Source organism: Blennius ocellaris (genome assembly GCF_963422515.1).
Source record: "Blennius ocellaris genome assembly, chromosome: 16".
In the NCBI taxonomy this organism is placed as follows: domain Eukaryota; kingdom Metazoa; phylum Chordata; class Actinopteri; order Blenniiformes; family Blenniidae; genus Blennius; species Blennius ocellaris.
Genome location: NC_137665.1, coordinates 3,201,934 through 3,224,880, shown reverse-complemented (window position 1 = coordinate 3,224,880; position 22,947 = coordinate 3,201,934). Strand labels below are relative to the sequence as shown.

The following is a 22,947-nucleotide window of genomic DNA, read 5'->3' as shown; positions in this document are numbered from 1 at the left end:
TTTCATGCCGAAGTACAGATGTCCAGGAGTCGACGGTCTGCGGTCTGACGGCGACTCGGTGCCGCGCCAGTCGCCTGCGTATCGACATCCCCACTGCTCAAAATGAATAACGAGCAAATGTCGTGCGGTTTCCACGGCTGCCAAGACTCTTTAAAAAAAGTAAAATAAATAAGACTGTGGAAAAGCCTCGAGCAAAGTAAACGTCTTGCTGTGTAATAGCATCAGCGCTTGTTGTCCTCGCTCTCGTTGAGTCGATTTATTGTGCTCTTTATTCAAGATAATGCGGATTTAATTACATTGGAGTCGTCGACGTAAATACAACGGCTCTCCACATCAGAAGACCAGTCAGCCCGAACATTAAAACCACCTGCATCAACATTGATCTGTTGCTGCCAAAGCTGACCTAACATTCAGCGAAACGTCACAATTCCTCTGAAGGTGACGCCAAGACTCTCTTGGAGTTCTGGAAGTTGTGACGTCGGGTCTTCATGGATCCGTTTGGGTCGGCAATTCAAACTTTCCCTCAGAGTTGACCGAGCCGTCGAGTTGCATCATTTCCACCATCGTCCCTGGTTCAGCCTTTGCACATTTACCCAGAAGAACATGGCTAAAACAAAGATCCCTTCCTCCACTGCGTCCCTGAGATACATAAGGAACCTGTGATTTAAAAAAAAAAATCCTTCAGACCACTTTAACTTGTCCAGTTTGAACTGCGGTCGCTCTTCAGTAGCATCGCTAAAAAATATATAATCGGTCTGATTCACTTCAGTTGGCACAATGTTATGGCTGATGGGTGTCGTTTAGAACTCGCCTGCAATGAAATCAGTAGCTATTTTTGGTAGTTTGAGGAAAATGAAGCTTGTAGAGAAACAGTCCCGACTCGGAGAAGCCTCTCGACAACCCGATTATCACATCGCACTCTCTCCACCGCTCTGCCTGCTCTCTGTTCTGCTTTCAATCAGCTCAGAAAACAAAAAAAGGAGAAGAAGAAGAAAATCATACTTTGTGAACTCTGGCCTCCTGCTGACGCCGCTGAGGCAGGCGGGCAGCCTCCAGCCCACCGCTCAGCGGCGTGCTGTATCTTTGTCATTTATCTAAATCCCAGAAATCAATTACGCCACTCTCAAGGTGCCAGGGTGAGGGGGGGGGGGGCTTTAAGTTTTAATTTTCTTCTTGCTCCTCGGGCGCTGGCACATTCGCCTCCGTTGGCATTGAGGCTTACAGATTAAGCCGAGGTAGACAATTCTCAGGCTTTTTTTGTTTACATTTCTTTTTTAGAGCCTCTGTAGATACTCGTGGCTTTGGATTTAAGCGTCTCGCTTCGTGTGGAATCAGTCCATCTGATGGCCAGTGTCGGCCCTTATCATCATCGCCCCACAGATATGTGGCTGCAGAGACCGTTTCCACCTCTTAACTGACGTATTGAAACCCTGGAGACGACTGCTGATGGCCTTGACGCAAGCAGTGTTTTGTCTTGTTCATCGGTACATTATAGACGTTTTTAAAACGCACATCGTATAATGGTGACAATAATGAATCCGTTGACATTGTCTCATGGTTGTGTGAATGGGTCTGGACACCAAAATAACTTGGTGTGTTGTGTGCATTATGTTACTTTATCTGTGGACATACTATCAAAACAACTTATTTACTTTTTGCTTCAGTGGTAAAATGCTGATGCCACTTTGCGACAGTACATGGACGCTCTATATCTCAGTGTCTCTTTGTTCTGACATTGCTTAGGTCACAACTGTTACGTCCACTAGAGGTCACCATAAACTCAACGACCCGGCTCAGCGAAGAGGGAGATGTAGCGAGAGGAAGTAACAATAACCAGGTATGCTTGGGAGAAGTGAGGGTTTTATCGGTAGTCCTCGGGTGTGCGATGATCAAACGGAACACCAAATGCACAATAATACAACAGAGGAGGGGCCAAACGGCCGTTAACTAAACAACGTGCGATCTAATATAACAAAGAGGCAGCTTCTTCTCGAGAAGGCCTTTAACTGACGTTCAACGTTCACAAATTTGGTAAACAAAAGAGCAGCAAAATGGAAACAAAACAAAACCACTAGTTGACACAAAACAAAACAGTTGGCTTGAAATGTGTGCGCCACTGTGCTCCTCCTTAGTGCATCCTGTCATGTTTGAGTGCGGCGTAACATATGCAATATATTCATATACGTGCAAACCATTATTCCACCAGTGTTTGTCCTGCAGGCTTTGTTGCGTGGCGATTTTAAAAAGTAAGTAATTGGAAGGCTGTTCCAGACGCTCCAACAACAATTCATTCCACATTCTTCCAAGGCGAGCCGAATCACACGCCGGGTTGTCCGGACAAGAGGTGACGACAAGAAGCGCAGCCAAGGGACGAACTACCAAAAACGACTGAATTCGACCGGCAGACGTTCACTCCTGCAGAAAGTGTTTTCAGCCACAACGAGTCCGTACTTGTCAACAAATTGGCTCAAAGTATGTGATAATGACAGAGGAGACAAATTGAATCGCCTTATTCCAGAGAGGAAGGAGTAACGCACACGCAGCTTCTCAGCAACGCAGGTTACATGTGGTTACTGTTTGCAAATTTCACGCCCTGTGCTTTTCTTTTTCTTAACCATCCGCCCTTTACTCTAAAAATAGTTCCTTAGATATATTTCTTTTTTTTCTTTTTTTTTCACGCCTGCTCTCTGTTGCCTGCCTGTTCAGTAACATTTTTATCAGGTTGACGTTGGCATATTTTTCTGACAAGCAATTTCAAAGATAGCATCTCAATTTCAGACCAGCTCATGGCATCTGTTAAGACCCCCCCCCCCTCCCCTCCTCCACCCCCACTTCCTTTCTTCTTCTATTGTGCACCAGGGTCAGTTCAAAACCTGCGAAACAATTTCGGTCTGGGCTCACTCCGTAGAGAAAGCGATATCTGGTCGCCATCGCTCGGATAGTCTCGAGTCTTTCTTATCGGCGCCGCACGTCAGTGGCGGTGTTTGTAAGCTGCCCCACTAAAAATGTCCACATGGTCTGCGGCGCCTGTTGACACACAGCTGACGCCTCGCCGGCTGTTGACGTGGCGGCGCTGGGCGAGGGATTTGTGGGGCAGCGATAAGGCGGACTGCGTCTGCACTCTTGTGGGCCTTGTGGGCCTCCTTATCTTCCATTTGACATTGCAAGAGGGAAACACGGAGGAAAGAAAGTGTTCAGTTTGCTTGTTTAAAAAAAACAAAAAACAAGATAAATATGACTTGTGACCTCTCGCGTAGTTCAGATCATCCGAGTGGGAGCTCCTCTGTTTTTTGTTTTTTTTTGGGGGGGGGACTGTTCGATCGGTAGAAAGGGAATGTGATGAAAAGCGGATGCTTCTTTGAAGGAGGGCGAGACGAGGTGGAGGGTTTTTTTTTGTTTTTTTTTTACATTGTATGTGCCCGTCGGAGCGGAGTGCAGCAGCACGGGGGTCAGGTTTCAGTCTCGAGACTCGTCTTTGCAAAGCTCAAACGCTTCCAGAAGAATAGAAAATGGCGGGGAAACTTGTAAAAGGGCCCTCCCGTGTCTCTCTCTGCCTGTGTGCACTGATTTCTTATCCACACACACGCACACACACCCCTCCTCTCGCCACTTTAGCAACTCCAAACCTCTTTTCAGCTCGGTCTGCGAGCCGAGGTCACGCTCGAGCTGCCAGCCTGGGAAAACTGGCGGCGGCGGCCAGTACGGGAGCGAGAAGGCTGGAAAAGCGAGGAACAGTAAACAGAACAAGAGCGAGTGTCAACACGGGAGGCTGGGAGTGCGTTTCCGCTTGCCAGCGACAGCCCGGCATGAAAGCACACGCTGAATTGATACGATGACTTGATGCCTTCTCACAAGTACCTGACTTTCACACCGGGCTATTGTGGGGCTGATGGCGTGCTCGCCGAGAAATGCTAACAAGGCGCCTGCATTCAACCTTTTATATAAAACCACCAGATGGTTTTTTTTAGGGTTTTTTTGCTTGAAAAGCTGTGGAATGGAGTTGGGATGGGAAAGCGAGAGATAGCTGAGATTTAGTGCGATTCCTGCAAACAACTTTACGATTTTAGTCTCCTTGGCAGGTTTTTTTTTACAAATGAGAAGACTAATCATTTTGGCAAAATACTGAATCCAACTACAGAGTAAAGCCTGAATCTGTTGCCTGCTCATCGCAGGTCATGTCCCCTGTTTTACATATAAGAGCCGTAAAAGTAAAGATCCAACTTATTCGTTCGGTTAAACTTGTTGCAGATTATGTATGAAGCTCAGGAGGAAACCGCATCGCTCAATGTCAAGAACAAGATTTGTCAAAAAAGGGAAGTAGCTAGAAGTTAAAAGGAACCGAGACCCTCATGAAACCAAGATTTAGGACCAAATTAATTCAACAGTGCATTTTTGTGAACAGGATGAATGTATGGAGCGATCTATGCAAAGAATCAAATGGACCTATTTCCCACACAGATTTTTCAGAATAATAATTTGATTTAAATCCAAAGAAGTGAAGTAGAAGTATTATAGCGTTGCCATGGTAAAAAAAAAAACATCCATCCATCCATCCATTGGCTACCGCTTTATCCGGGGCCGGGTCGCGGAGGCAGCAGTCTGAGCAGAGTTGCCCAGACTTCCCTCGCCCCAGACACTTCCTCCAGCTCCTCCGGTGGCACCCCAAGGCGTTCCCAGGCCAGCCGAGAGACATAGTCCCTCCAGCGTGTCCTGGGTCTGCCCCGAGGCCTCCTACCGGAGGGACATGCCCGAAACACCTCCCTCGGGAGGCGTCCGGGGGGCATCCGAAATAGATGCCCGAGCCACCTCAGCTGGCTCCTCTCGATGTGGAGGAGCAGCGGCTCTACTCCGAGCTCCTCCCTGGTGACTGAGCTCCTCACCCTATCTCTAAGGGTACGCCCAGCCCCCTGGAGGGGGCAAGCCACCTTTTTCCGGTCGAGAACCATGGCCTCGGATTTAGAGGTGCTGATCCTCATCCCAGCTGCTTCACACTCGGCTGCGAACCGTGTCAGTGCACGCTGGAGATCCAGGCTTGATGGGGCCAACAGAACCACATCATCCGCAAATAGCAGAGATGAGATTCTGTGGTCCCCAAGCCGGACCCCCTCCGGCCCCCGGCTGTGCCTAGAAATTCTGTCCATATATATGATGAACAGAACCGGTGACAAAAAAACAAACAAAAAAAAACTGCAGGTTTCTCAGACTTTATAGTCATTTTGTCTGCATGTGTTCATATATAAAGGGGCAGATTACATAAGTTCATTCCGCCCTCTGCTCACTTCCATTCATACGTTTTTGCTTTGTATTGTATTGACTGTATTGGTTTTTTTGTCTCTTTGCCAATGAGCGAAAGAAAACTAAACTATCGAAGATGAGTTCTAGTAACTCGCCTTCACTTAGAATCATTGGTTTCATGTGAGAAACTGAAATTTCAGTTATTAATTTTATATTATTCCTCTGAACAGAGGAATCCACCTAATTGCATGTCAAATAGATCCTCATCACTCTGTGTCGTGTTGTCCATTGTTTTCACGCAGTCTTCGAATGTTTAACTTGTGTGAAGTTTCTCCTTAAAGGAACTCGTTAGTCTGTGAGATGTGTTTATGTCTGCGGTGTCGTTTCCTCGCCGCAGTGCTCGGGAGACACTCCCAGCGCGAGACATCCCACGCAGTAGTTTTGTGACCTTGCAAGTGCTTCAGTGATTAGGATTTTTTTTTTTTTTTATCTATCTCCCTCTTTTATCTCCATCCGAGGCCATCTCCCCCCCTCCTCTGTTGCGAGGTGAGTCGATAAAAGAATAAAGATGCGTGGCTCTCTCTGGGAGTTACGTTTAGGTCAGTGCTTCCCCGCCAGTTTTCAATAAAGAAACACGAGCAGAGGGAAGGAGGGGGGGGGGGGAGGCACAAAGTTTGAGACTGATAATCAGACACTGCGCTCAATGTCGGGCCTTTTCTGTTCCGCAGGACGTCGGAGGAGCCGACGAGGCGCCGCCTCCCGACCCGGCGCCGTCCCAGCAGCCCCGGGTCCAGCACAGCTTCGTCCAGGAACACTTCCAGGCGCAGTACAAGTGAGTTCGGCACAAACATCTGCACACATCTGCCGGGAGGTCGAACTCCCCCGACAGTGCGTGTATTTCCTTCATTCACTGTAAATATTTGATGCTTCTGTTCAGCTAAAGATTTAATCGACATTATGAGAGGGGTTACGTTTTGGATTTTTTTTTTGTCACCGTTTGTCTGCATAATGCGAGAAGCATAAACGCTTTTAAAGTCTCCACAGTGAACCACACACACACTCTCTCCCACACACAAACTAGTAATTACCAGCCTGACAGGAGCAGTAATTCTGAAAGAGAAAAAAAAAAAAAAAGCCTGATGAAAAACTGCACTGGCTCTCTAACCTCTGCGCCGGCGGGAGGAATAGAAATCCCTTCAGTACAAGCACTTATTCCAAGTGTTTACCTTATTGTGCTGAAGTAATTAGGGTTGTTAGCCGTGCCAACGGTCAAGTATTTTCTCCGTCCGGCTGTAATACCTGTACACCTGTATTTCCCATCACGGCGCAGGATTTCTTATCCCCTCAAACGCTTGGCGGCGAACGACGGGGAAGCCTGCGCCCCTCTTTTCCCGTGCAGCTGGATGTCCTCATGACTCCCGTCAGTCGCTCGTCCCAGAGATAAAGAGCCGGTTGATTTTCTTCATTATGTCTACATCTGTCAGCTGGAAGCGTCGCTCACAAGTAGAATTTCTCTGGCAGATACACTTCTGGTCTCGTCTTAGGAGGTTTGGTAGTTTTTCTGTTTTTTTTTTTGTTTTTTTTAACTTTCTGTGATGGCGATGTTTTGTACATGACCTCAAGCTTAAATAAAGGTGGAAACATTTAAGTTGCCCGACTTTCAACTGTCGCGGTTGAAGTGCTCACTGCTCGTACACACACATCAGGCACAGTTTGCGTGAAACTGGCATAAAGTAACCACAGATTAGAACAAACTACATTCTACTGCTGGTTTTACTCTACTTTAATGACTAAATTTACTAAGATCCTGCGTAAAATGTGCTAAACTGCACACTCAGGCATCGCAACTCCTGCTGTTTTCACCTCTTTGCAGTTGTTGACCTGAATGATGACAGTCAAGCTCTTTACCAAATATATGATCCTCTGCATCTCCTGACACTTAATCTACACCCTCAAAACTCTACTACTTGAATATCGCGTCCCTCCTGAGCTGCTGACGTCTCCCTCGCCAGCACACCCCCCCCCCCCCCTCCATCCCCCCCCCGCCTGCTAATTCCTCGGAAAAGAAACTGGCGGCTCGGTGTGACTGCCGGTCATACGTCTGTCAGATACGTCTCCTAATTGCTCGCCTCGCTGTCGAATGTTTCAGTCGTGACGTCCTGAGTGTGTCTGCGAGGAGCCAGCCGCCTGCAGCGCCGTCGGCCAAACACCGACCCAGCCGGGGGGGCGAGCTTTACAGAGGGGGTGTAGATACATAGATATAGAGATAGATATAGATATAGATATAGATAGATAGATATAGCGATATATATATATATATAAAACTGTTAACTGTATAACTGAAAACTGTTCCCAACATGTGGTAGTAATAGTACTAGTAGTATTTATATAGTATTGGTGGTAGTAATAGTAGTAGTCGTGGTGGTAGTAGTAGTAGTAATAGGAGTAGTAGTTGTATAGTAGTAATAGTAGTAGTAGTTATATAGTAGTGGTAGTAGTAATAGTAGTAGCAGTAGTAGACATATAGTCGTGGTAGTAGTAATAGTAGTTATATAGTAGTGGTAGTAGTAGTCATATAGTAGTAATAGTAGTAGTAGTTATATAGTAGTAATAGTAATAGTAGTTATATAGTAGTGGTAGTAGTAGTAGTCATATAGTAATGGTAATAGTAGTAGTAGTAGTAGTAGACATATGTAGTGGTAGTAGTTATATAGTAGTAGTAGTAGTAGTCATATAGTAATGGTAATAGTAATAGTAGTAGTAGTAGTAGTCATATAGTAATGGTAATAGTAATAGTAGTAGTAGTAGTAGTCATATAGTAATGGTAATAGTAGTAGTAGTAGTAGTAGTCATATAGTAATGGTGATAGTAGTAGTAGTGGTGATAGTAATAGTAGTAGTAGTAGTAGTCATAGTAGTGGTGGTAGTAATAGTAGTAGTAGTAGTAGTCATAGTAGTGGTGGTAGTAATAGCTGTAATGGGAGTAATACTAGTAGTAGTAGTAGCAGGAGTAGTGGTTGTACTGAAGTAGTGGTAGCAATGCTAATAGTAGTCGTATAGTACTAGTAGTGGTGGTAGCAGGATTAGTAGTAAAAGTAGAAGTAATGCTAGTAGTAGCAGTTGTATTAGAAGCAGTAGTAGTAGCAGGAGTAGTCGTAAAAGTAGAAGTAATACAAGTAGTAGTCGCATAGTAATAGAGGTAGCTCTAGAGTAGTGGTACTCTAGTAGAACTAATACTGGTGGTAGTCGTAAAGTAGTAGTAGTAGTAGTACTAATAGTAGTACTAATAGTAGGATCAGGACACCTGAGAGAGGCTGTGAAACAGGTCGATTGTTTCACAATCAATTCACATCAGCCGTCTGTCGCCACTCGTTATTTCAGAGACGATCAAGTTGTTGAAAATCCAAATCTGCGTACAAAGTTTCCACGGCGGGATTTTATTTGGTCTCTGCTGCACGTGACCAACGCTGCGTCACGGCGGCTGCAGTGAAAATGTCTGTGATCGCTGCACCCGAGCGTTTCAGGTTACAAAGACGAGCTCGTCTTCCTCTGGAACCTCCTCTCCTCTCCTCTCCTCTCCTCTCCTCTCCTCTCCTCTCCTCTCCCCTTCTCTATTCTCCTCTCTTCTCCTCTCTCCCCTCCTCTCTTCTCCTCCTCTCTTCTCCTCTCTTCTCCTCTCCTCTCCTCTCCTCTCTCCCCTCCTCTCCTCTCCTCTCCTCTCCTCTCCTCTCCCCCCTCCTCTCCTCTCCCCTCCTCTCCTCTCTCCCCTCCTCTCCTCTCCTCCTCTCCTCTCCTCTCCTCCTCTCCTCTCCTCTCTCCCCTCCTCTCCTCTCCTCTCTCCCCTCCTCTCCTCTCCTCTCTCCCCTCCTCTCTCCCCTCCTCTCCCCTCCTCTCCTCCTCTCCCCTCCTCTCCTCTCTCCCCTCCTCTCTCCCCTCCTCTCCTCCTCTCCTCTCCTCTCCTCTCCTCTCCTCTCCTCTCCTCTCCTCTCCTCTCCTCTCCTCTCCTCTCCTCTCTCCTCTCCTCTCCTCTCCTCTCCTCTCCTCTCCTCTCCTCTCCTCTCCTCTCCTCTCCTCTCCTCTCCTCTCCTCTCCTCTCCTCTCCTCTCCTCTCCTCTCCTCTCCTCTCTCCCTCCCCTCCTCTCCTCTCCTCTCCTCTCCTCTCTCCCCTCCTCTCCTCTCCTCTCTCCCCTCCTCTCTCCTCCTCTCCTCCTCTCCCCTCCTCTCCTCTCTCCCCTCCTCTCTCCCCTCCTCTCCTCCTCTCCTCTCCTCTCCTCTCCTCTCCTCTCCTCTCCTCTCCTCTCCTCTCCTCTCCTCTCCTCTCCTCCTCTCCTCTCCTCTCCTCTCCTCTCCTCTCCTCTCCTCTCCTCTCCCCTCCCCTCCTCTCTCCTCTCCTCTCCTCTCCTCTCCTCTCCTCTCCTCTCCCCTCCTCTCCCCTCCAGATCAGCTGGACTGTGTGACGGTTGTTTTGATCTCCTCATTTGACTGTGATTTGTAGAATAAAGATCAGCGACTCTGTTTACAACCCCGATAATGGGCTTTTTAAATGTAATTTATTTATTGTTTTATACTACTATTATATCTGCATTATAATTTCAATTAGAGATTATGAGATGCACATTAAAGGTTTATGCCTTTTCAATTCCGGAACATTAACGTGGTTTCATAAAGTCCTCTTTATCCCCCCGCGGAGGACGGCTGCCAGGCCTTGTGAGCAGAGTTAGCCGCGGCTGATTTAATTTTAACCTGAGACATTTAGTTTTTTTTTTTTTTTTTTTTTTTTTTTTTTTAGTAGCTTCTGGAAAGGAAATGAATCAGATCAAGCTGCCTGACTGATGTGTTGTAGTGCGAAGCCTCCAGCCCAGACTCTTCAGCATGGCTGCGTCCCAGACGGAGGTGAATGGGAGGAGGAGGAGGAGGAGGGTGGTGGTGGTGGGGGGGGGGGTACAGAGCTCTCAACCTCTGCACGCTTCCTCCATTAGAGCATCACCAGAAAATCACCTCTCCCTCCTTTTTTTTTTTTTTTTAAAGTGTTTCAAAGCAACCCAGCACATCTATGTTTTAGTGGAGGCAGAGTGTGATTGGTATTCACCGAGTGCAGCTCCTCACTGTTTCCTGGCGAGAATAAGACATCCGTAGGGCAGCAGCCATTCTCCTCTGCCAAGAGGGAGGGGAGGGGAGGAGGGGGGGGGGGGCACTAAGAGCCCGTGTCAGCTGGGTTTGCTTGAATAGAGCTTTATCCCCCCCCTCCCCCCCGGCTCTCTGCCCCCCTGCTGAGCCTGTCAGGTGCCCCTCTGTAAAGGGAAGCACATTGGAACGGCCCTGCTTCCCCACGGCTCGAGGTCAAGGTCACAAAGTTTTTTAGTGATTTACGGATGATGAATCGGAAGACGGGTTTGAGTTTTGTTTAATTTTTTTTTTTACGTGTCTCAGGAGGAGTCACAAATTGCTTTATAATGTAGGATTTTGTCCGCCCCCCCCCCCCCCCCCCCTCCCCTTTATACACGTGTTTTTCACTGACACCTTTTGAAAACGATGAAATTAAATGTTAAACAATTTTAGTTTTCACATTGGGCCACACGTGGGCGCTGTTGTCGTTTTTTGGGGTTTTTTTGGTAATGACACCACACACTCTGCAGAGAACAAGATGCGATAAAAATTACAAATGGTTAAGTTGGAGTGTTATTTCTCAGCACTGGTGGGCAGTATCGCGTTACTCTAACCCGATTACCTTTTTTTTCAAGAAGAAACACTTGCTTTATTTTATTAAAATATGGTGCAATGTGCAGAAAATGGGTTTAAATGTTCACCGATTTTCTTCAAGTCGGAGACTGTTGCATTTAATAGAACATGCACTTGATGCAATGTGCAGAAAGTTAAAAGATTGAAACGAACAAAACGGGTTGATGGAAAAAAGAATGTTTCGTTGGATTCAGTGTTACACGGCGGAATCTGCAGAACGAGGCTGAAAGCTCCACTGCTTGGTTGTGCATCACGTTTTTGAAAAGTAACTAAATAAGTAACGTGCATAATTACTTTTGAAAATAAGGCATCGGTAAAGTTACTGGATTACTTTCTCATAGAAGTGATAAAGTTACTATTTCCAAGTAACTTCACCCTGTCTTTCTTTCTTGGGTTTTTTAAAAATGTATTTTAGTCCATAAGGCTACAATTTTATATTTTTTTAATTTTTACTAGTTTTTTTTTTTATAGCTTTCTGTTGATCGATTTTTTTTTTTATCTATCAATGGCACAATTTTCATTAATTAAGTTTGATAAATTAATATTTATTTAATGAATATTAGCCTAATATTCTAATATACGCCGAATTGACATCACTGCTGTTTGCTATGTTTTGGTATAATTAACCCTAATTAACCCTCTAACTTTCTAACTTTGCCGCTGACGTAAAACTTTTTCCATTTCATTTGTAATCTTTTTTTTGTTTGTTGTTGTTTGTTTGTTTTTTTCCCCAGTCATACTCAACCTTTCCACATTTCTTAGTCTGATAAAACAGTAAGAAAAATTTGTTCTGTCGGCCTGACTGCATTGTTGAAGAAACGTAGCCTGAGAGTTTATTATGATGTACCACCCTGCACTTTATTGCTCCTGGGTTATGCTTCCCATAAGTCCATTATCAATTTATGTGCTGCTGCGCTGCGTTTCTTACTGTTGCGGTCGAGGAGGTGAATCAAAGTGTCACTGGTAAAAAAAAATAAAAAAATATAATAATAATTTCCTCTCACTTCGTTTCAGATTTATATCTGCCATGATGATAGTAAAAGAAATGAAGAGTTAAATCACAGTAATGACTGTAACGCCTCCACCCTGGAGTTTCTCCCCCCCCCCCGATGGATCTTCTGCCTTTGTAACTCTATCCGGGGAATCGCTGGGGAATATATTCATACCTGAATACACTCTCCTTCACTTTACTGTGGTTTCACAAAGTCACGCCAGAGATCGAGCAAAGTGAAACTACGGTGTTGAAATGTGGACCCTCCCAAACTGCGCCCTGGACGACGGTCCTCATTCCCCCTGCCTCCCGCCCACCAGGTTACGTTTCCAGCCGGCTTGGAAAAAACTCAACTTCAGAGTTTCCACCGTTGCCCACCTAAACCCCTCGGCTCCCAGAATGCAAATTAAAAAGTGGTAATGGCTTCGAGATATACAGTTAAATGTATGTATCTGGTGAAAAATATCCGTCGAGGTTTTTTGGGATTGGGCCCGCCGGTGCAGCTCAGACGATTAACGGCTGGATAATGTCCTGTTCCGGATCAGACCCCCCCCCCCTTTGGCTGTTGATCGCATTCAGCTATCCGTGTGTGCGTGTCAAACGTCAAACGTCACTGAATTCACTGGTAATTGAGGTGGAAAAAAACCCAATGTGAAATACTTTGGGTTCAGTTTGAGTGAATTAATGTTAAATTTAGCTTCACGCGGGTTAAGATGCAGCTGGATTTCTTTCGTTGTGGTCTCTTTATGATGCAGCCCGGCTCCCTCGCCACCTGCTGCAGGTTCTCCCTGTTCTCCACGGCCGGACCGCTTTATAGTTTTTATAGAAATGAATAAGCGCGGCGTGAGGGAGGCAAAACTTGCCACGACAACAACTCACACTAATTGACTGGACGTGCGCTGCGCTTTATCTCAACTTTAAAAACAAACATTCATTTAAATTAGGCCCGGAGGTCTTATCGAGGGATTCTGCACATTATGAACACAATATACTGAACAAAAGCTTTATTTCACAGGATAAACGTTTCACAAAGTGCCTCCGCAGCAATCCGCCTATTAACCCCCGGGGGGGGCGCTCTGACTCGACCAGCTCACTGCAACCACTTGTTTCAATCCGGCGGAATTGAGGCGGATTAATCGAAAGGATCGTGAGCAAAAAAAAAAAAAGGTGCTTATTGGAAAACAGTAGGTATATAAATCCCCTTCGGTTTCACTCCTCCGCATTCACAGAGATCATCATCCCGGGAACGTTTGTTAATTTCCGTCTGTTCGGGATCCTATAATGACGTCCCACGAGCATCGGAAGTGATGCAACAAGATGGAAACAGCTTCATCTGGTTAGAAAGGAAAGGGGGGGGGGGGGGTTCCAGCTACTGCCCCTCCCCCATCCCATGCCCCTCTTATTCACACCAGTTACATCATTCATCCCGTCGAACAATCAGATCAAAACACCTGAACTGAACACGGTGTTCAGCTTTCACCCGCTGGTTCGCTTGTGTAACTCCATTAAACTTTCTCCTTCCCTGCCAGAATTAATCAGGAGGACTCTGAGATTAATTTGTGCCGAGTCGGCATGAGCCGAGCCGGTTACCTCTCCCTCCGCAAATTTAACTTTTTTCCCTTTCTTTTCCTTTCTTTTTCTTTTCTTTTCCTTCTTCCCTCAGGTCTTCACTGACGTGCCCGCACTGCCTGAAACAGAGCAACACCTTCGACCCTTTCCTCTGCATCTCGCTCCCCATCCCGCTCCGCCAGACCAGGTGAGCGCCACCGTGTCGCACACACACACACACACACACACGCACTTTCACGCCCACGGATAATTTGGCAGCTCGGTGCCGGGAATTCAACCGCCAACCTTTGGGATTTAGGACAAGACGAGCCAAAAAACGCGCCTCATTAGGCGAAACCTGCTCAAATAAATCAGCATTTTCTGCCTCAGACAGGAAACTTTCAAGGACAAAGTTATCAGATCAACTCCATAGCTCTGGTGGGGTTGTTTTGTTAGGGTTTTTTTTGTGTTTTTATATCAAAATAATAGTAATTATTATATAGTATATTATTGACTATTATATAATAATAGTCAATAATAGTGTTTTAGACTTCTTTCTATCGGGTGAAGGTGGTGGAATGTAGACAATAGAAGCGATGTAAAGAAGTAAGCGAATGACAGAGAGCGAGACGTTCAGTTTACTTTAACTTGATTCAGATCTTTTTTGTTTGACACATGACACATGTATGTTTAAATTTAAAGTTAGTGACAATTAAAAATATATATATTTTTTTTAATAAATCAAATTGACCAGCCACACTATGGAAACAAGAAAGTAAATTAAAAAAAAATGATATTTTAAATACAAGGAAAAGGAAGTTGTATTCTTTAAGCCTGATTTAGTACATTAAAAATAAGGTTATAAAAAAAAAGGGGGCTGTAAAAAAACCTCACATTTTCCAGAAGGGACACCCCATTCACTCTTTAGTATTTTTGTACCTTATTTTTAATCCTCAAAATGTGCAAACGGTCATAATGTTGTGACAATTATATACCAACAGTTTGACTTGTTCTTCTTCTGGTGACGCTTCTGCACAAACACACACTTGAGCGTAATTGTTTAACTTGAGCGTCTACGTTCAACTTTTTTCTCGCTTCTGCAGCACTTTTTTTTTGGTGCAGTATTACATCGAACTGAAGACATAAACTATCAGTACGACCATTCTCAAGCCCCCCCTTTTTTTTTTTTTTTAATATAACGCTGCAGTGACAGATGGATTATTACCCAGCATCCTCTGCACACAGCCTGGAGTTATGTAACGCTCCTAAAAGAAGAATGCAAGGAAAAGAATCATTAGCCTTCTGCAAGAAGGTAAAAAAAACATTCCATTAACTGCATCTTTGTTTTTGGATCCATAAGCGTCCAGGAGATGGAACGAAATACAGATTATAGAAAAATCTGGATCGGTATTAATCTAACATGGAGTATAAATAGGATTGAAAACGAAGGGTTTTTTGCCCACATTTTTACTTTTGAACCACAGAAAGATGAGCAACGCTCCCCGAGAAGAAGTAGAAATCTAAGAGTCACAAAGTTTTGAGAGGAAATCATGATAAAAATCAAGCAATCGAAGTGCTGAACTTTTCACTGTTTTAATCAATTTGATTGAAATGATCCAAAAAGCTCTGGTGGAAAAAACTATATGTAATAACCAGATAAATATCAGTTATTTGTTATTGTTGGTTTCAACATTCCACCATAAATCACTACTTGATGTGAGAAATCAGGGTTGTACAGCTAAACTCGCCACACAGGGAAAAAGCTGGGTGCGTGTAGTAAAAAATTTTACGTATGTGCATTTAGCTCCTCGTAAATATATTCAGTAAACAAAATAAAAGCTCTGATTGGCAGATCTTTGTGGTTCTTCCTTCTCTCTCAGGTCTTATTCTGTAATATAGTTCAGCCAACAACCTTTCTAATTCGGGAAATAGTTTTTAAGAACTTGCTTCTGACGGTGCGAAGATGAGAGTGTGAGTCACCGTCCTTTAAAGTTTGTGGCAGATCAGGTGAGAGAAAACGCTTTTGAAGGGATAAACAGAAGAGGAAACAGATGGATTGTCTTTGAGAATGTTTTTGTTTTGTTTCTTTTTAAGTATAATTCCTTGTGTGAAAGAGTTATGGTGGATCTCGTCCGGATCACATCCATGAGCCATAAACACACAGTGTTTGTCACGGGGTTTTTTTGTTTGTTTGTTTGTTTTGGGGACTTTTGTTTACAGTACGCATGCAGTCCCATGAAAACAGGATTATTTTATTTAACCCAGTGAGTGAAGTCCCTATTAAAAATGTATATACATGTGATATGATAGAGAAAGTCAAATCACATCAAATTGATCATCATTGAAATAAAACACAGGAAGTTTAATATTTTAGGTTTTAGACTTTATATAGTCTAAAGTCACACGCTATCATTGAGTCGGTGTTGATGTGAACCGATCCCACATTTCTGCTCTTATGTGGCACAGATCAGATATTCTGACATCAGACCTAGTTCATATGTGGAAATAAACCAAATATCGCCTGAATAGAATGGGTCACTTGATAAAATATGTGTAACCGCACGGCCAGATGTGATCTGGTCATCAAGACTTGAAATGTAAATGCGGCCTAATAGTGTTGTTTCGACGTGAGGACAGACTGTGGAAATCTCATTTTATTCCCAACATGTGTGGCATTCATTGGTTTACACAATAACAAGACTGGGAGTCGATGAAGATGGCAATTTGTGGGGGGGGAAAAACAGCTTTCTGTTGAGTACTGTGCATGTGTATTATCATAGCAGTCGTTTTATTATCATACAAATACTGTAGCTGTAACGGCGTTTTTTTCCTTTTACTGCACGACCATCGGGATCACGTGCCGAGACGCATTTCTTTCATCCAGCAGATCCTGATTTGAGCAACAAAAGCAAACTTAAAAACAAATCTGATCCAACTAGTGGCCTGATATGCAAACTACAGTTTTTTTTCTGACGTTCCCATTTCCATTTTGATCATTATGAAAACGTGTGAACGTGAAGCTTCCCTGTATTTTCATCCACTATCAAGCGTCACCTCCAGATACTGGATAATGTTTACATATAAAGCTTGAGAACAGAGTTCCAATATTAACCCTTGGATGCACAACCTACCAGAACCTACACTCTTCCACGAGTGGGGTCAAAAATGACCCCAATTCAAATCAATGAGTTTTTGCAATATACTGGGTTGTTATTCTTCAAAATCTTTAAAACAAAGAGTTGTAATATTTCCATATTCTAGGTATTCCTCATAAGACATGTTTGTGACATGAGGGCATTTGCATTTGTATTAATTTTTTCCATTAATTTTAAGAAATTGCAGTTTTTGTATCACTACCCCACTCTTGCACAAGCGGAGTCAAAAATGACCCCAACTCTGACAGTCTCACTTACACATCTGATGTCATCTTATACATCTAATGCAACTTTGACTGTCAATATTGTCCCACACATGTGATGTCAGCAGTCTCTCCATTTTACCTGGAGGTAAAAATGACCTGGGAACTGCTTGGGGTCATTGTTGACCCCACTTGTGCAAAAACTGCAATTTCTTAAAATTAATGAAAAAAATAAATAAAAATGCAAATGGCCCTATATTTTTTATCTGTACACATGGCAACACATCACATGCCATCAGCAGGAAGTCCTCGATTTGATTCCCGGTCAGCACGCCCCCCCCCCCCCCCCCCCAACCTATTCTAATAAAAGTAATGAGACCAGTGAAACCTGTCTTATTTAAAGCTGCAGCTCAAGGGCCTCTGCTGTCGGAAGAATGCGTTCTCATCGTGCCAAAATCTAAAGAGCTCTCCAAAGTCCTCTGTGAAAGGTTGTGGGTGCCGACGGGTCTGCTGCGGGATTTAAAAGGATCTCCAAATTATGTGGAATAAATTATTCCACTGCAGGGCGAAATGATCTACAAGTGCTGCGGATTTGAAAAGGCTGCCAATTTGTCCAGCGCTTGACCGCCTCAGCGAGCAGATTGTTTGATGAAGGGGGGTGGTGGTGGTGGTGGTGGTGGGGGGGGGGGGGGGGGGGGGGGGCTGAAAGAAGAACAGAAACCTCGTCCGGGGATTTGCAGGTAGCTCTGCAGCAGTTTATGTCGAAGCCTGCGATCAGACTTCCCCCGAATTTTGACTCCGCATGAGAGCCGTGCCAGAAAAAAAAAAAAAAAAAAAAAAAACCTCTGTTTTCCCAAAAAGGAATATTTGAGCCAAAAAAGAAAATAATAAAAAAAATTGCAGCGCAGCAACAAATCCACCGGGGATGGACTCGGATCGACGGCACATACGAGGTAATGGAGTGGACCCGTCAAGGCCGAGATCTCAATCCCACTGAAATGTAATGGAGGAGGATTGAAACTCAGAGTTTGTACAAGAATCAGCCTTCGGGTTTCCTGCGATTCCATAAAAGCAGCAGTGAACAGGCTCGTGGGCAATATTGCTGAACCTGGAAGTTGCTTCTACGAGGCAACGATAGCTTCTGATGGTAAACTGAATTTTAATGTAATCTATATGCTGATGACACTTCTGTTTATATCAATGGCTGACTTTAAACAGGTCGACTGTTTCTATTAAAAATTAATAAATAAAATGTTTTCATACAACCTAATATGCTTCGGATGTTGATTAATTCCCGTTTGCTATATTCGCATGAGTCAAGGTTGTTAACGCTCCGGAGCTCTGTTGTCATGTATTGACGCTTCTAACATACTTTCACAGAGGATTTCTATTCCCATTGCACCTCAGATGTTATGAATATGAATATGAACGCTTGATTTGAATATGAACAGAACAAAGGGAAACGGAATGAAAACTGTAGATGTATCCAGGTGCAGTTTGAGATTGTCTCTTGTAACTTATCAGTTATCAAAATAGATTCTTCACATTCACTTTGGTTTTTCTCCCATCGCATTGATAAATGGTGTCATTCAAGCATAACTGACCTCAACCTTTATTCAAATCTGTTAATACTTCATCATCTTGTCTTTCAGCTTTTGTCTAATTCATTAAAATCGTCTTTGTGTCTTTAAATACTGCTTCATGCAGCTGTCGAGGATTATAAAGTATGTTTAGTTCAGTTGGACTGAGTGATTTCTGTCCCAACATTTTTGTGTAAATAGAATTTAAAAGAAGCTTAAAAAAAAAAAAGTATCTCACACTAGTTAAGAGCAAACTTGTGCAGGATAACACTAATATAATTAAACAGAGCTATTAGTTGGTATTGGGAAAATCTGCAGTTTTCTATTTTTTTGCAATAGTTTACGTAAATATTCAGACTTGCAGGCGTCAAAACATCCTCACGTATTGGTTTTTGGACAGAAAACATGCAAAACTCCACATTCATTTTCTCACCACTGCAGCATTCATAGAAAACTTCTTGGGTACATTTGAAGGTTTTAATGCACCGTGGAGGCAAAACGGGGAAAGTTTATCTCAAGTTGTGTTGCCATCCGTCATTCTGCAGCGAGTTCATGCGTCTCCTCGGCTCTCGTTCACGTCCCCGCCGGAGAGGTCGCGGCCGAGCGCTCCTGGTTTTCAAAAAAAAAAAAAAATGCAATAGAGATTCCATTATTTCACACACAAAAAAAAAAACCCAAGTCCTAATGATCTATTATTGATGTTAAAGTGTGTTGATTTATTCATGAAAGTCTTCTTTTGTCCCTCCCTTGGCGGCGGAGGAGGCCGTGGTGGAAACGGTGCAGAAATCAAAGTGAAAATCTGTTCCGTCGGGGTTTATTTCCCCCCCCCCCCCACCCCCCGAATTGCTGATTTTGCAATTGTCTTTTTTTTTTTTTTTTGTCGTGTCTCCGGCAGGCCGCTGTGTGTGACGCTGGTGTTCAGCACCAAAGGGCAGCGGTACCTGCGGGTGGGCGTGGCCGTGCCCCTGTTCGGCTCCGTGGCCTGCCTGAGGAGGACGGTGGCCGACGAGGGAAGATCTCCCCGGACCAGGTGACGGCAAGAGCAGGCGGAGAATAGTGGCTTCTGGAGCCTGTGGACGTTCCACATGGAAGTTTGCCTGACTGTGTTTCTGAAGCATCGAGCTCCGATAAGAGAGGAGTGGAGTTCAAAGCCCCCACCACCACCACCACCACCACCACCACCCCCTGCTGTGTTCCATAAGATTTCCAGTGGCGCCTGCAGTGAGGGACTCACTCCTGGTTGTGTGTGTGTGTGTGTGTGTCCTCTCTTGAATTGCAGGTGATCCTGACGGAGGTTTACTCCACCGGCTTCCAGCGGTCCTTCTTTGATGAAGACGACCTCTCTAGCGTAGCGGAGAACGACGTCATCTACGCCTTCCAGGCCCCGCCGCTCTACATCAGAGGCGGCTCCGCGCGGATCTCAGGTACGATTTTTTTAAATTTATTTATTTTTTTCTTTGTAGCTATTTTTAGACGCGACCAAAAACTCCCGATTGTCTCCGGGAGTCGGGAGTATGTTTCTCCCGCTGTAATGTGGGCGTGCAACGCACAAATCTGTAAGCAAACAAACCCATTTTGTTAATTTACTTTGCCTAATGAAACCCTTTGGGGATGCACCTTCCTGTGTGTGTGTGTGTGTGTGTGTGTGTGTGGGGGGGGGGGGGTCCTGGGGGAGCACATTAAGGGCTATATAGCTTTCACAAAGAGCTTTGTGAATTACGTGCCCCCCTGCTGTGCAGAACAGATTTATGTCTTCATTTCATCTGTTTCCCAGCCAGCGATGTAAAATGCATAATGTGCGGTGGGAAGTACCTCGGTGCGTCGCGTCCCCCCCCCCCCCCCCCCCCCCCACCCCCCCCGCGTTTCTTTGCTTTATGTCGTCAACAAAACGGGCTCTGCTCTGCCGCCGTCTCTCGGAGGGCTTCCGAGTCTCGGTCGCCGCCGCTGAGCCTCGTGAAGAATGGGACTTTTGGTGCCTTAATTCATGTTGGTCAACGGCCGCAGTGAGAGAACAGAGCTGCTGCTGCTCCTCCTCCTCCTCCTCCTCCTCCTCCTGCACTCCAATCCCCCGTCGCCACCGCCTCAGTCTGCAGCGGTTGTCTCGGACGCCCTCCGTCGCCGCTTAACACTCGTCCACGTACGGCAGAGATTGTACTTGTCACTCAAGATGATACGTTCTCGCCCCACGAGAGAAGATTTAAGATGTGATCATAATTTATCAAGTGTGGGTGGGGGAGCTTGTTTGCTTCCCAACTTACACAATGTCTACACAGGCTGTGGAGTGAAGGCGTCGCAGCTTTGGCCTTCCGTCTGTGCCTACGCGTGATGAACTCAGAAACCTGCAAAAAGAAACACAACAAAAAAAATTTGAATTAAGAATTTCTCTGCATCAGAAGAAATAGAACTTTACACATGTATATAAATATTCCAGTTCTACGAGTTGCTAACTGGTTGTTCATCACAGCATGTGAATCTGCCCGTCAACAACAAGCCACTCGGAGGAATAACGTCTGCAGAGTCCCGTTGAGTGCAAACGGACAATATTTACATTTTACTTTGAGGTTATTTCAGATTCAGAGAAACACAAACTTGACACAAAAAAAAGAAAAAAAAACAAGCTCCTCTTCAAGATGCACCATGGAGTCGTTTGTTCGTGTTCATTATCTGAAATGATTGAATTAATCAAAAAGCTTTAAAAAAAAAATACATGGAAAAATTGCAATTTAGATATACTTCATTATTGTATTTTTATTTTTTAACTTTGGCAGCAATTTAAAAAAGACATTTTTCCCACTTTAGCCATTTCATGGTTCTTGGCTATTTTAGCTGATTTGTTCATTTAGCTGTTTGTGGCTATTTGGATGTGGACCAGTTGCGGCTCTACTGGGATTTTTGTAAATTTTCCCCATTCTTTTCCATTTTGTTTCCTTTATTCTTCTTTTTTTTCTTAAAAATAAAAAATAAACTGAACCTGCAAGTTTAATCATCGAATCAACTTGATCATTTTCAATTTTTTAAAGCAGTTTTTAGCTCTTATATACTTTTCAGCAGCTCCACCTATCTTGGCTCTTTTCGTTTCACCTCATTCAGCCGTTTTCAACCTCGAGGTCTGAAAATCGGTGCGGCACATGAAATAAACATGGAAGATTTTTGTCATAGAAAGTCAAATTTAGCCTGAAGCCAATAAATAGGTCGTTATTTCACTTGGATCTCAGCCGCTTTGCTCGCTACTCATCGGACAGAAACTTTTTTTTGAATGGGACTCAATCGACAAGGTCGCAAAGTCATTGTGACCTCAAACAGACTCATTAATTCAATATATTTGGAACAGCGGGAAGGAATTTTCGGACCCACATTCCTGCTTAAATTATTAGCCTTGGTGGCAGAAGGTCGAGGTTATTTTCACGTTGTATCAGCCAATTTCTCTTCTTGCTGTATTTGCAAAAAAAAAAAGTTTATGCTTATTAGATTTTGTAATGCGATTGCATCACGAGGTAACGGGAGTGTCGTACAACCCCTCGACCTCATTATTTCTTATGAACGAGAGACAAAACACCTTCACCTTTGTGGTAAAATACTTCACAGTATGAACTCGGTTGTTCTCGTCACGGCTGCACAGACGTAACGCAAGTTAGGATGTTGCGCCAAAAAAGTTTTGCATTGAAGACATTGACTAGAACGCAGGAAGGAAAAACACCAGTTAATAAGTGAAGACAAATAAAATGGCGAAAGCGGAAAAAAAACCCATAAATAAATGTAACCACATCACACAAAAAACAAGTCTATAAAAGGGGTTCAAGGAAGTAATTTAACTTGAAGGCGCTGATTCATGAGCGCTCCCTCCTCGGGCGGCGCTCCGGTGGCAGCCTCAACTTTAGATTTAAAACTTCAGCGTGGAGCAGCCGGAGGGGCCGACACAAGAATCTCACCTCTGTTAATGCAGCTTGGAGCCGGCTTTAAAAGTCATTTAAATGAATTGTAAATCAAACAAAGGGGGGGGGGGGGGGGTGGCTGGATGGATTAAAGCCAAGCTGTAGCTCTTATGAAGCCGTCTGTTGATGCTAAATGATCTGCTAATCTACTTGCAGTAGTTTGATTTTATATACAGGAGTTGTTAATGCAAGGAAACTAAAATTCTGCAGTAAAATGGAAAATATTGTACAGAAGAATAAAATAGGGTCATAAAATAGGATACCACAAATGCAGTGCCACGTAAATGCAACTTTATTGCGTTTCTTTCTCTCCAGCGAGGATCTGTTATGCTTGCTGTCGCCACAGGAATGTGATCCTCGCGGCAATTACTGAACCCAGAAGGTCTGCTGTTTGAGCAACACTTAATCAATTATCCATTAATGCTTCAATTGAAATAAAACCGCTCGGTCCTCCCGCAATTTAGGAGTCAAAGCAGAAGCTGTGACCGGTAACCCCGTTTTATTACGTCCGTCGGGTCTCCTCGCTCACGCAAACGCACCAAAACTGGCCGATTTTGAATAACGA

At 44.3% G+C, this 22,947-nt stretch overlaps 1 protein-coding gene across 1 annotated transcript in view; it reads left to right on the top strand.

The window, feature by feature from the left end:
• The window catches only part of usp43b (ubiquitin specific peptidase 43b), a 66,627-nt gene that overhangs the window by 21,487 nt on the left and 22,193 nt on the right, over positions 1 to 22,947 (top strand). The window contains 5 exon segments of the mRNA XM_080511542.1: positions 5,964 to 6,067; positions 13,628 to 13,720; positions 19,346 to 19,455; positions 19,458 to 19,480; positions 19,730 to 19,874. Coding sequence (XP_080367668.1) covers positions 5,964 to 6,067; positions 13,628 to 13,720; positions 19,346 to 19,455; positions 19,458 to 19,480; positions 19,730 to 19,874 — 475 coding nt within the window.